Genomic DNA, 14,942 nt, shown 5'->3' with positions numbered 1-14,942 from the left:
AAAGTAATAATCTTAATAGCTTAATATTAAAAACTTAAATTGTACATTTAAAACTAAGATGTTATTTTTGTTCGCATATTTATCATGGCAAACCACTGCCTTGAGTTTCTCAGTTTAGCATAACTTTTAAGACCTATGTTGTATAAAATGGACGTTTCAAGTCAAAAAAGACCTTGATATCGATTAAACAATTTACCTGAAGTTTGTCTTCGTCTATTTTAGACTCTTCGTGGTTTAAAGCATCATCCTTGTGCTGGTTTTCAGCTGCAGGAGGCTGGCTGGGGTGCGTGGGCGCCGCCGACGACACGGGAGTGGGCGGAGGAACGCCGTGTAATGCATGAGCATTTGGCAGTGGTTCATCCTGTAAATAAAGTAATCATAGTTATTTCCTATTTTGTATTACCAAATATGACTCCTTAAAACAGAATTCTTCATTAAAAATATGATTTTACAACAAGTAAAAAATTAAAATCGTGGCCATTCTTTTGAAAATTACTGAATCCAATAAAATTTAATTGAACTCTTTTGTCGAAATATTACTGTCACTCTCCTGAGAACGACTCATACTGTACATAATAGTTGCATCTATATTCTTCGCGAGACAGACTGAGCCGACAGTCTTTAAAATACTGAAAGACCACGTTCAGCTGTATGACAGGTTGCTAGCCTGAGGCAAAGAATCCGCAGTTTTTAGTTTTTCCCTTAGTTGCTTTGTACGACATCCATTAAATACCTACAAGGTCTTAGTACAACTACAACCGCGCATTTCTTTTTCCATTTACCTTTAACTAAATAGTAGCTAAATAATAATCGACTTCAGATGACTAGAAGGTTCTATTTGTAATGGAAAGAACGTAATTTTCCGCGTAATCGCCTTCTGTGGACAATTCGCTCACTAAGCAGTGTTCTTGAACCATTTTGCTACAACAGTCGTTTCATCGATAGCCTACAGCGAGAAACTTTTAAAACCATTGCCAACATTACCGCTCACTTTTAGCGCAAAAACCATCAAAGTGCTCATCGTAAAATGGCGGAGCCTTTTGCATGAAGCCAGTCTCTTATGTAACTTGCGTGGGTACGTAGGTTATAGGTATACATGTACACCTACACAGGCATCGAGGTTCATCATTGTTCAAGTCAATTGCCGCGTTCTCACTGGATAATCACTAAAGTTGACGACTGACACAGTCATGCTAAGTATTTAAAAAACATTCTAACAAAAGTGCAAGGTTACCTCTATCTACGTTGCATTTCGTAGGTTAGTAATGATATAAACCTTGGGTTATATGTTTTGGGAAAAAATTATGACTAGCTTATTTATAATACCTAATACATATACATTAAAATATGTCGTAAGTGTATTAAATTTACAAAAGCCAACGACAACGAACGCGGTGGCAGTCAGTGTTGATTATTAGCCTGTAAATGGTCGCTAGCCAAGCGGATCTCTGTTCAAGGTTCACCTGCTTCCATGCACAAGTAGTGAACTATCTACACGTGTTGTGTCATCATCAAGTACCTTGAAGTAGTTATGTATTTGGTTTGTTTTTTTATTTAAATTAAGTAAATGTCGATGTCTTGAGTAGAAAAATGATGTAGAGCAGCCGAGCGCAAAGTGTTCGCAACCGCAACTGATAGAAAACGGTGATTACGCCGGTGGAACTATTGTCGCATTGTGCACTACACCCACAACACTTTTACTGGATTTACGAAACATTCGGAACGTTTAGCTACTGTTGCCGCTGCGACGAACATTGCAAGATAACGAGCAAATTACACGTCTCAAAACACCGACAGAATGCAATCATCTGCGTAGGCCAGCAGACTCAGATTGAAATACCTACCTACCTTACTTTGCAATTTAGATGGAATCTGAATTTTATGTATTTTTAAAAGAGCCACTTAAAGTATTTATACTGGTAAAGAACAAAAGAAAACATGTTTTCTCATTTGTATTCAAATTCAATGGTTTTAATAAATGAACAAGTACTATCGTCACATTCATTTAACGAAAATATTCTAAATATAAAAATTATGACATTCAATGCGTAGGATAGCTTTCTCGTTTTCCTTATTTGTGCTTCTACAGTTCCTACTGCCAACTCGAGAATTCAAAAAATAAGGCAAAGATAATAGTCCAAATTCGTTTAAAACTCTCTACTGTGCTTTCGAGTACCTATTTGGAAAAAAATGTATAAACATTCCAACTCTTTTCATTACAATGACATTCAAATAAGCGTAAAATTTGAATTCAAATCAATTACGTATTTTAATGTTTGTGTCAAATGCGTTATAAATAAGACCTTCGCTAATATTAGCTGCGGAGGTGGAGGCTACATATTGGTGTCATTGTTATTATTAATTATCAATATAATAGGTATGTCAGTTAGGAATTCTCAAACGCATTCGTAATTACGTGTATTAAACAATGGTTTTTGCAAATGTATATAAACACTTGTAATTCAAGGCTCAACTTCGTATCTTATTACGAAGAATAGAAATTGAAAACATAATGTCCATTTAAACCCAAATATTACAATTTGTTTTCCATAAGATAAAAACAATCGTAATTGTATGTAAATTAGTATCTTATTACGATGTACGTAGAAGCTAGATATGATGTCCTTATTATCACATGGATTATATATATAAAATAGATTCATAAATATACTTAAGCATTCCACAATATGCCCGTCATCTCTATTCCTGTGACAATTCCCAAAATGTAGCTTGTTTTACATGGGATAATTAAATAGGTAAATATATTCATACAAAATTTCATTTATTTCTAAATGACGTTAAACTCTACCTAATCAATTCTTTCTGTTCACAAGTATTTACCTACTTTTACTTGAAAGGAGTTTCCCACTTTTTGCTTATTTACAAAATTTACAATCGTAAAGACAATGTCGTTGTCAAATGACAATCATGTTTTTTCATACATTTCATATGCTAATACTTACTAATACGTTAACTAAAAGAAAACAGATGAAAATCACATATCGAAATGTTACAGACTCAGATGCCAAACTTCGGGGAAATTATCTATGCACTTATTAAACAAATCGGTCAATTTATAAGCCTTCCTAGATCACTCGAGAGGCGAAAGCTTATATTGATTAAATACAGACAGATAAAATAAAATTAATTATTTATGTCATAAAACTATTTTATCGTCATTTTGCATTCTTTAGTTGAAGTTGTAGTTCCTAAGTAAAAAAAGCATTTTAATAACGATACGATTCGATATAAATATGGTTAGAATTACATTACACAATTAAAATAGTTTTATATCATTTTGTACATAAATAAATCTATAATATTAATGGCATCGTTTGTAACGGCTATGTTTAGAAATACTGAACCGATCATGAAAATTATTTTTTAATTAAGTTACATTATTTACGGGTGTTCTTCCTCCTGACTTTAGCCTCGGTTGCATCCTCACCACTCTGGAGAGGAGCCGGAGGGTTTTGCCTGTTACCATGGATTCTGGATTGCATGAGTCAGGTTTTTACACGAAGCGACTCCCAGCTCCGCATCCTTTGCAGGGCAATCTAACCCGTATTGGGTCAATCATGGTAACGCATGCAGTTGCCTGAATTTGCAAGTATCCTCACGATGTTGTCCCTCACAGTAAGAGCATCGGTTAGTTTTCTACGGGTGCTGTAGTCTATATACATATGTAGAAACCTTGGCGGGACGCAAGTAAGTAATAAAAATAAAGAACAAAGTGGTAAGAACGTGCCGGTGGTTCCCAGAACCAATAAGTAAAGAATAAGACGTCTCTTTCCCATGGCTGTCATTAAAGGCGACTCAGGCATAGGCTTATAAACATGGGATTCTTCGTGTAGGCAATGGGCTAGCAACATAGCACTATTTGAATCTCAATTCTATCATTATGCCAAACAGCTTAACGTGGCCTATCAGCCTTTTAGATACTTTTGGCCCGCAAAGGATATAGACGTGTTATATGTAAGAATATAATTTTATTGTCACCTGAGACAGATAAGCTCAGAAATTCTATTAGAATATCGGAGATAATAATTAGTTGATGAGGATGACATGCGAGGTGGAGCGGACGCGGAGGACGGCAAGGGCGCGCGCGCGGAAAATCGCTCGTTTCCGTCACAAACAAAAACTAACCTAAGTCCTCATTATTTACACGTGATTCTGGCAAAATAATAGGTCTATCTTTATTCAGTTTCAGTATATTATAATCTTTTAATTATATTTCATGTTCGGCTATAATTTTGATAAACTAAGCACGTGCTTTGAACTATCAAATTCATTTAAAAAAAATTCAAGCATAAACTATGTACTAATTATATTTTTGCAAAAAATCCCGGTTGGATAATCTCGTTTTCCTGTATTCAGCATAACTGTGGACATAAGTAGACAACTTATCAAACCTATGCTAGATATACCTACCTATAATTAGTCAACTGCACAAAACTTATTTGCTGGATAATGTATACAATACCAACTTGATTCAAAGTTATCATTGTAGTTACCAAGTAGTTGCAAAGTGGTCGACACTTAATAAGTAGATACATACCTACCTGCGTTAAATTTCCAGTGTGATTGGTCACGATACCGTCGCCGCACGAATCAAGGACTTAATGCTTGCTCAGATGTTTACATTCCATAATCTCGCTCACCCAAAATATTATGAGTTAAAATATCACCATTTACCTAATTTTATTAAATTTTTATTTTATTGGGATAAGCGAATCTTTTCCTCCATACTACTGTTATAAACAGAAAAAAATGTTTTTTCTTTTTTTTTTACTTGTAACGAATGAAACAAATCTTCTGAATCGATTTTGACTGTATTTGGCACAGATTAAATTTTTTTTCTGGAAATTCTACAGTAGGGATACCCTGCGCAAAAGCTGATTACCTACCTATATTTTTAAAATACTTGCATGAGTAATTTGTAACTCTGGTGAATTGTAACATTTCATAAAAAAAATTAAAAACGAATGATGGGATCATGACATATCAATAACAATAGGAATTTAATTTAGTATGTAATGAGTATAGGTGAACACAACACGACAATAGTGTTCCGACAAGTACGTTGTACCCGTATGCAGCTCAAAAAGAAAGTGCGGTCATGACTAAACTTTCTGTGTAATAACAAAAGATTAAATCCGTTTTGTTAACAAGTTTCTTCATGTGACGATTTATGTGTTATGTTATGAGTCCATTTTACTTTCCTAACTTACTGCAGTCTTAATTACCTGATACACGCTCTCTCCTAAACCGTTACTGTCACCTAACGGGAAACAGTATTATTGTTAACTGCACTTGAATACCCATGTGTTATGCTTTATGCTGCAGTATTTTTGTCTTCAGATGCATCATAATTAAGAGCGACGTATATGAGTTCAACTACCACCACTGCCGCTAGTCACTTTCGCTAGAGGAAATAATAATCGCCATCACTATGGTCTCCCATAAAAATGTTTACATAGAGCTATGCCGGTAGTTTCTGCCACGACCTTTGACTTTTATCCCTACACTGCATCTAAGGTTATTGCTCAATTAATGAACTAACACATAAACCACACAATAATTTATTCTCTTATTTAAGATTGCACTTATTTAAAGGTAGAATAAACGGATTTTTAAACCAGTGAAATGTACTGGACGGCAGCTTATGATATTAAAGGAAATATTAAAATTATAAAACGAAGTAAAAGTACGCGCTGTAGTTACATCGAACAAAAATAAACTACATTTCTATTACAGGGTCATTCAGCCAAAAAAAATGTGTCATTTTGATACGAAATAAAAAAAGGAAAAATGATAAAGAATCATTTCCCGTTCGTTCTCATGAATACCGCAGTGAATACTGCAATAGTTACAATGAAGGGTTTCTTTGTTTGCAGATGGACTAATTATGCATATGCCAATTAATATAGCCTTCCGCCGAGTCCTATCCGAAGCGTTGCATAAATATCACAATAACGTTAGAACCGTGGCTTTGCGTCACCGTGAGGATTCAAGGTGAACAAGTTCTCTCTGATGGCGACGTGGCACCGACATCTCCGCTGGACTTCACTCACATTTGGGCCGTAATCGCAGAAACAAAGCCATATAAGTGACATGAATCTTTGTGCTGTTCAATAACCTTGAACCGAGCATAAAAAAAAATGCAAAAATCTATTTATAAAAGAGTTTGCTGGCAGATTGACTGGCATATCAATGAACAGCCTAAAGATTTGGGTATGGAGACTTGAAATTTGAGCTTATTTACGTGGTTTACGCGATAAATTAAATCAAGGGGTATTTTGGAAAATCTCTCATATTGTAACATAAAAAATATTGTAAATAATTTATATTGTAAATAATTTTTAAAAATCTTTACGTAGACACGGTAACTATCCATGCTTGATATAATATTTTTTTAAACATTCGGGTCATGGTTTTACCATAGTTAATTTATTTAACTACAAATTAAATGGCGATAAGGATATCTACAATTCTTGACTTACCTAATATTCCTCTGAAACAATTTTTCTCAAATTTCATTGTTGTATTCGATTTAATGAGTATACTTAGTTGGTATGTTATCATTATCACGTTACTGTTTACATCTTGTGGTGCTTATAATTTATTCATAACAATGTTTTTATTACAATAGTTAGCTAATTTCATCACATTTGCAATTCGATAACAACACGATCTCGTGTACTTTATAACACATTTTGTACATAGGTTGACATGAACTTCTTAGTGAAAGTACATCACTAGGTAATGCCAACTTTATCTTCTATGTACTAACGCCAAAGTGTTAGACAATCTTTATGACAGGTTATTTGTTGACAATAAGTACTTACCGCAACCAAAGCGTCGTTTCCATATGCCCTGCTTTCTAGAGCCAACTCTTTATCCAACATGGCATCTAACTGCTCGAGCTGGTGACAAGAAGCCCGGGCCGCGACCCAGCTGGAAGCCAGGATGAAGGCACCCAAAATGAAGGAGGCTGCCACCACCGTCAGCGCTGCGATCCTCGCAATCTGAACCGAGGACGACACTCGATGCCGGTACGCCTAATAAAAGAAATTAAGTTTATTACGTTCGAAGGTTATGAATATATAAACTTACACTCACTCGGGATCACGGGTAGAAAAATGATGATAACCGCATAAACATAAATTTAATTGAATACACAAAAGTTTACAGAGTGCTAAGATCAACGACATAGTCTGCAACGTTCGCATCAGTTCTATCGCTGCATAAGAACACTGTCAAAATAGTTCGTAAATATAATTCGAAATCGAAAAGACATCCATGCAAAGCTGAACGTGGCCTTTCAGTCTGTTCAAAACTGTTTGCTCTGTCTACCCCTCAAGTGACTATATGTTTTTATATTGTATTGATGTATCCATGCAAAGAAAAAACTGTTGTGATATGAAGCTATTTCATTTATTTTTATTTATTCTTAATTACCTTTATTAATTCAATTATTAACACTAAGAATTCATCACAATTTGCCGTGTGGTTCCTGGCACCAATAGAAAAAAGAATAGGACCACTCCATCTCTCTCCCATCTTCTTAGTCGTGTCACTCTTGACAGAGTGGTCGTGGTCATCATGTAGTGTTGGAGGCGGGCGCCAATGTGCGCCAATGTGCTCTCTCCCATGGATATCGTAAAAGGCGACTAAGGGGTAGGCTTATAAACTAGTGATTCTTCTTTTAAGCGATGGGCTAGCAAACTGTCACTATTTGAATCTCAATTCTATCTTAAAGCCAAAAAGCTGAACGTGGCCTATCAGTCTTTTAAAGACTGTTTGCTCTGTCTACACCGCAAGGGATATAGACGTGATTATATGTAAGTATGTATGGATGTAATTCATCACAATTCGATGACACGTTTTAAAAAGTGAAGGTATTATATGATTTTGAGTAGTGAGACAATGTGCACCGAGGGGTGTTAAAAGCTTCAAGATATTTCGAAAGGTACACGAAATATAAACATAATAGCTACTGTTTCTAATACAGGTTATATTAGAGTGCATAGCATCAACGTTTTAGCTCCTGCTCCAAAGAAATAACTTTATGTACTTATATCTTATTGGGTTCGTTAATTAAACTTAGTACCTATATTCAACTAATTAAAATTGAATAAGTGATAAAAAACTGATAAGTACTCTACCCTTATTTGTTAGTTCATCTTATAAAATACCATAATAACCCACCTTATTTTTCTAATTCAAGTTTTTACCACTTTCTAGATTTATTTTTTTTATAGCTTATGTAATTTTTGTTTGATAAAACTACGTGATACATTTGTATCTTTTTTGTATTTAATGGGAACAGCGTGCATCAACCTTGTACAGGTAATAGAAACATAATTACAACAAGCAAAAGAAGAAGTTAACTACTAGTAGATTCCATAGCAAATAGTAACTATAGCCGTTTTTAAAAAGTTGGATGCAAAACGCATGCACACCCGAACAAACTTTTACTTGTTTCTTACCCTAAGTGAAATGATCTCCTTGTCCGCGCTCTGTCGAAAGTAAAAAAAATAATAAAAATCAATTACATAGATTATATAAAATCCAGCAAAATCATTAAGATATTTCGAAACGCTTTCCTATAACGAGATTAGATAAGTCATAATTTAGGAAGCCTACCGCAGCTAATATAATGTTATGATCATCGTGACCTTTCTCCACGCTTTCTTTGGTTACAGCAGTCTTAACTTCTGTTTATAGACTATATGATACATATTATCTATTCTCATATCATTCATGATTGTAATGAGTGTACACAATAAAAATGCACCCATCATACATGCCGTTCTTTTAATCTAAATTTGTAAAATAAATTTATTTTTTATTAATATTTTTTTATTATTCTTTTATATTCTAAAGTAAAATAAATAAACGTAAGTAGGTAGATACTTATAAAGAAAATAAGTGTTAAATGAAGTGGGAAGTCTAAAGTTAGGCAAAACGTTGGTTTGCTCAGGCAGAATTACATAATTTTAACACGCAGGGTTTGTAGTGGGGCAGTGAAAGTGCTCTATGACTGGAGTAGAGAAATCCGTCATGTTAGCTTACAGACAGCTAAATAAAACAGTCTACTCCATTTTATATTAGGTATCAAGCAAAATTTGCTAACCCTAAGCGACGACGTAGCGTAGACGTACCATTTCGCTCAATAAAAACTGGCAAGTAAATAATTTTTGTCATTGATTTGATTGCTTGTTCAAACCTCTAATTTCATAAAACGAACGCCAGTTTCTTATTGTAATGAAACTTATCGAGTATGTTTTTCAGAAAATAAAGTACCTATGCTTCTTTCGTTTTGTTTATTTTTTTGTATTTTTTATTTATTTGCTTAGTTATATATACCATTAGGAAACGAACAAAATACCGGTTCTTTGGACCGAAACGACAAGTTTGCGTCACCGAATGAAGTGGTTCTGTAACCCGTTTTCCTAAACACCATGATTATGGCTCGTGATAAAAGCTTTCCGCATGCGACGCTCCGCCCACGGGTTTACCACTGTTCCCTGTGTCATCTTGAATTATATCATTACATATCCTATCTTGAAACCAACCTGCGTCGGGGCTTCGTCCTGATTAAATACCTATATTTGACCGTACGGATTCAAACAGAGAATATAACGCTTCCTGCGTCTAACGTGAGAGACAAACAGAAGTACAAGTGCATAAAAATTTCCCAAGACGTTGTCGCTACAAGAATTCGTGTGCAAGGTATTCTGGAATGATCCCTTCTTACGCCAATAGCGATCATGTCTTATTTTTCGCCAAAACTTTAAGCGACATTTATCTGATAATCTTATCTAACTACCTTTATGTTGACTAACCCCAACTTTCAAACCCATGTATAAGAATACAATCTGGATCACGTGTGATAAAGATGACTTCATTTACCTTTAAGGATTTGTAAGAATGAGCATTTCGATATCCGTAAGCACCATAAAAAGCATTCATAGAGATCTAAATATTATTTAACATGTGTAGGTATATTAAGTTCAATTGTTGTAGTCGTAGACTGAAAGTAATCCAATTTTTGTAAATGATAAGTTTACATTATAAGAATCTCCAAAATTACCGATATTATTATTTATAGAATTTTATAACGGCTATTGATAGATTTTTTTCCTGTGAAATACTTTTGTTTATAATACCCAACGCAGTTTACAGCTGTAGCTTTAGGAAAAAGTCACGTCTATATCCCTGGCGGGGCAGACAGAGACTACAGTCTTAAAAAGACTGATTAGCTACGTTCAGCTATTTGGCTTTATGATAGCATTGAGATTCAAGTAGTGACAGGTTGCCAGCCCATCGCCTAAAAGAAGAATTCGAAGTTTATAAGCCTATCTCTTAGTCGCCTTTTACAACATCCATTGAAAAAAGATGGAGTGGTCCTATTCTTTTTTAATCTTTCTCTTTAGGAATATCCCGACCGTAATGAGATTCTTATCAGTAAGCAAAAAGTTAATTATCGTTATGTAGTAATAAATGAGTTGTAATCAATAAAATAGAATCCTTCAGTCCGGTCCGGCACCATTGCAGGCATATCAAATAACAAACATTTAGTGTCATGCGCTACCACTCCATTTCGAGCGATATCTGCTTTCTATCGCCAACGCAGTCAGGTTTCCTGTATAAACTTACACATACAAATACATGTCTGAGAAGTAGGTATATTCACACGTCAAACAGTCCAATCTAGTGAGTCAATAGCACCTTATTTATATGTCCATCGTATTACATTCATAAATAAAAACTCGATTCAGTATGCGATCGGCGTGACAACGTGTTCAGAATTTCTGCGACAGCTTTGTTTACAGAATGATGCCTGGAAAATATTGTTCGCACGCACGACATCTCCGCAGTGAAAACCCAGAGGACTCGAGTTCAACATAAAACATACATAATCTATAAGCTCTGATTTGATAAAAATAAAATAGCATAGATATTTGGGTGATAGCTTTCATACTGGTAGACCAATATGTATGTATGTAACAAAAAAACAGAAAAAAGTGGGTGCCAGCTGGTTCTGTTTTCATGCAGATTGTAAAAGTGAATCAAGGGAAAAAATAAAATTGGGATTCTTCTTTAAGACAATAGGAAATTGTCCTGCCAATATTGAAATTTCAATTCCATCATTAAGCCAAACAACTAAACATGGTCATACAGTCTCTGAAAGCTGTTGGATAGCCAATTTGTATTTAGGAGAATAAATTGAGATTTATGAAGTGTTATAATAAACAATCACACAGCGATTTAAGTCGTTGTGAACTTATACAAGTAAGATGGACTTTATACCTACACAGATTGTAGCTATATCTACAAACTCAAATATTATACATATACAACTGCTATGCTTATTTATTAATGTATCACCAGATTTAGTCTTTATTTTACTTAAAAAAAAAGATATTTCATATAATGTTTCCTTGATTGCAAAATCTGTAAGCCTTGCAACGTTGGCTGTTAACACTTGTTCGTGGTCACTGTTGTCTACGCCGGTGCTTATGACGCAATTATTGACAAAGCAAGTACTCATACTTACTCGGTCAGTAAAGTGTGAGGCGTGTGATATGTGACCGAATCTTAATGCTGTATTTAAGCATCAAATGCGTGCATTGAGTGCCATACTTATCAAAAAGATATGCTCATACAATTTTTTTTTTGCGTTTTCTACACAACACACCACACTATTTTTTTTTAGTTTTTCTAACCTAAGGTTCTTTGTGTTATTTGATAATATTGTACTAACGAGTAAAGCAATTTTCATGCAGTTATTACCAGCAGAAGTGAATAAAGTAAATGTAATTTAAATTCGACACTACCGTACCGTGTGATTTATTCCAATTTCTATGAAGTCTCTAATATTTTTAACTTGACACCTATACATATTATGACGACCTCAGAATAAATTCATAAAATCATGTCTTTTTCCCAGAGGGGTAGGCCAAGACTTCATCTATTCCGATCCTTGTATACTATTGTTTTACTTCATCCACATTCATAACTTTCTTCATGCAAACTCATTGCATCCAAGGTTAAGGCTCTTGACAAGGATCTTCGCCAGGACATCCCCGATAGTATTAAAGAGTACCTAGTCTAGATAATGATCAAGGTACGTTCGGCTAAGGCTTTCCCAGAATCTTACAGGTGAACTGTATAATAATTCCGTTTTTCATTCTAAAGTACATACTCTTGTATGTTAATAGTCTTCAAAGCATCCGTCACTATACGTTACATGAATATGCAAATGTTCCAGAGACGCCCATATCATCTACTCACGTTCTGCAATCTAACTAATCTCCGCGGCTACCGGACAGCGTGAGTTGCCATTTGAACTTCCGCCCCAGCTACCTACTCATTATTATGCTATGTAAATACGTGCGGAATCTCCGTTAGTAAAGAAGTACCTATAAACGTACCTACACACGTCATCATATTTACTTACGGTGTAGAGAGATTCACAAATCCAACAGTCAAAAGTCTCAACTATGTTTAGCTACTCGTATATGGCTTAATGATAAAATGACGATTTACAAATTTTTATAGGTTGCTATGCCATTGCCTAAAGTAACCCATCAACTTCAAAAACTCATCGCCTAAAAGAAGAATCCTCTTCTATGCCTTTACCGCCATTGACGTTTACAATCTTCGTGGCAAGAGAAGAAACTATTATTTTGTTCAACTATGATAAAATATTGCACAAATAATCCACACATCCGTAATTAATGTTACAAAAATTTAAAAGAACAGATTTGTAAATCGTTTTGTTTTTAATGTTAGCCGCTAGACATTTTATTAAAAACTAGCTGTTGCCCGCGACTTCGTCCGCATAAATTTCGAGTTGAATCTACAATAATGTGAAATAAATCAATATACTAATCATATGAAATATTAACTTAAATACCGAGATGATGATCTTACCGAGTGAATTATTTTTGACCAATAAAGTAGACTAAGACACCAAAAATCTTTTTACGTTATCTTTTTATGTACGGCAAAACCAGGAAATTATCAAACTGATTTTCACTTATATAGATATAATGCTGTCTTACAATGATAAATGACTTTGAATTTTAAATTTCGTAACTTATTTGCAGGCAAACTCATGCCTTGAGTTGACTTTTTTTAGTGAACCGATTTTGATGAAACAAGCTTTTCTGAATAAAAACAAAGCAATTGGTGAAAGTTTAAAGTAAATCGGTTCAGTACATTCGAAGATAAGCGTGATCATAAATACAGACCGTCAGAAAAAAAAATGTTTGCTTTCTGTTATTCATTCTAGAGGGACATCCCTCTATCCATTTCAGTCAAAAATACTAAATGTACTGAAAAAATATTTTTACTGTTGTATTATATGTATAGTTGATGTAATATAGTCTTTGAAACTTTTATTTCTATAAATCCCTGTGGTGTGCATAGTTCAGTAAAAAAAAATATATCGAGAATGTTGGTACGAATACTGTACGAATTTCAATTCAATTTTCCACAAATTTTCTAAGTATTTACACAAGTTTAAAAAATAATTTCATTTATTTTATGCACTTGTATCATAATGCTGCATGTCTGCATGCGATACCTTAGTAAAGTAATTAAATTAAGACTTAAGTTATAATAAATAAATAAAGGAGTATTTGTTCATATAATATTAGGTGCCCGCAAAAACGGACCACAGGCCCCGAAGCCTAATGGCAATGGGTGCACGATGAGAGAGAGATTGTTTTATTTAATTTGTAAATGGCTTTCTTATTTTAGAAAACCAAAAAAAAAGCCATTTAGACTAGTGACTAAAGGTTCTGTCTACCTTGTAAGAGACAAAGTCGTGACATGGGTATAAACAGTCGAAAAACTCGTATGATAGAAGTAAGTAGGTTCAAATGGAATGAAAAGTCACCAATATTCGTAGTAAATTTTTGCCGGCCATATTTATGTTATTTAAATACTAGTAGGATGTAGCGAGAACAATATCTAGTTTGGCGGTTGGTCGGGTCGCCGACAGCCAAAGTGACGCAAGACCTATTGTGATGGCTTGGTCAACTAGCTATTACAATAATTTTCATTTCAAGTCTCGAACCATCCACGGGCTAATTGTTTTTCTACTATCAATACTTGGTTTATTCCACTTTGAACACCCAGGTGAAATCACCACAAAATAACTGGGTACTCACAATCAAAATAACACAGTCCTTCAAACATTTTATACATAAAATTACGCCTCTTTTTCGGAGGAGTAGTTAGATAGGTACTACATCTTTCTACGTGCCACGATCCCTGCATTCTTCTTTCACGTGATCAACATATATAACGGCCTCTGTGGCGCAGCGGTAGTACGCTTGTCTGTGACACCGAAGGTCCCGGGTTCGAATCCCGGCCAGGGCATGATGAGAAAAGAACGTTTTCTGATTGGCCTGGGTCTTGGATTTTTATCTATCTAAGTATTTGTTATTAAATATAGTATCATTGAGTTAGTATATCGTAACACAAGTTTCGAACTTACTTCGAGGCTAACTCAATCCGTGTAATTTGTCCCGTATATATTTATATTTATTTATATAACGACGAAACCATAGATATTATACTCGTATTTAGCTCTTTTTAATCGCTATGCCGAGATGAAAGAATTTTAAATTCTATAGAATTTGAATGAATAGCAGTGATGCCTGCATCCTGTACAAAGATATAAAAATAAACATGTTGATGATGAAGTTGCGTGATAATTGGCAATGGCTATTATAATGCTGGCCAGGGACAATAGAACAATGCGTTTCCCACATTCATACATGAAGCAGTTCTTAGAAAGAGACCTATTTTGTATTTAAACTATATTATTTCCTTATATTGAATATCGAATACGATATTAAAAAGAATTGATGAATCTGAGTAGTACCATAAATAATACCTAGGTAAATTTCATTTTTTAA

The 14,942-nt window shown here is 34.5% G+C and overlaps 1 protein-coding gene across 1 annotated transcript in view; it reads right to left on the bottom strand.

Moving 5' to 3' along the window:
- Positions 1-14,942, bottom strand: part of LOC106135119 (WW domain-binding protein 11) — a 54,892-nt gene that overhangs the window by 37,414 nt on the left and 2,536 nt on the right. Inside the window, exons 2-3 of the mRNA XM_013335321.2 lie at positions 6,849-7,061; positions 197-361 (exon numbers count right to left, since the gene is read on the bottom strand). Of these exons, the coding sequence (XP_013190775.2) occupies positions 197-361; positions 6,849-7,061 (378 nt within the window). The remainder of the gene's footprint in view (positions 1-196; positions 362-6,848; positions 7,062-14,942) is intronic.

Source organism: Amyelois transitella, chromosome 11, assembly GCF_032362555.1.
Source record: "Amyelois transitella isolate CPQ chromosome 11, ilAmyTran1.1, whole genome shotgun sequence".
Classification (NCBI taxonomy): Eukaryota; Metazoa; Arthropoda; class Insecta; order Lepidoptera; family Pyralidae; genus Amyelois; species Amyelois transitella.
This window is presented reverse-complemented; position numbering and strand designations above follow the sequence as displayed.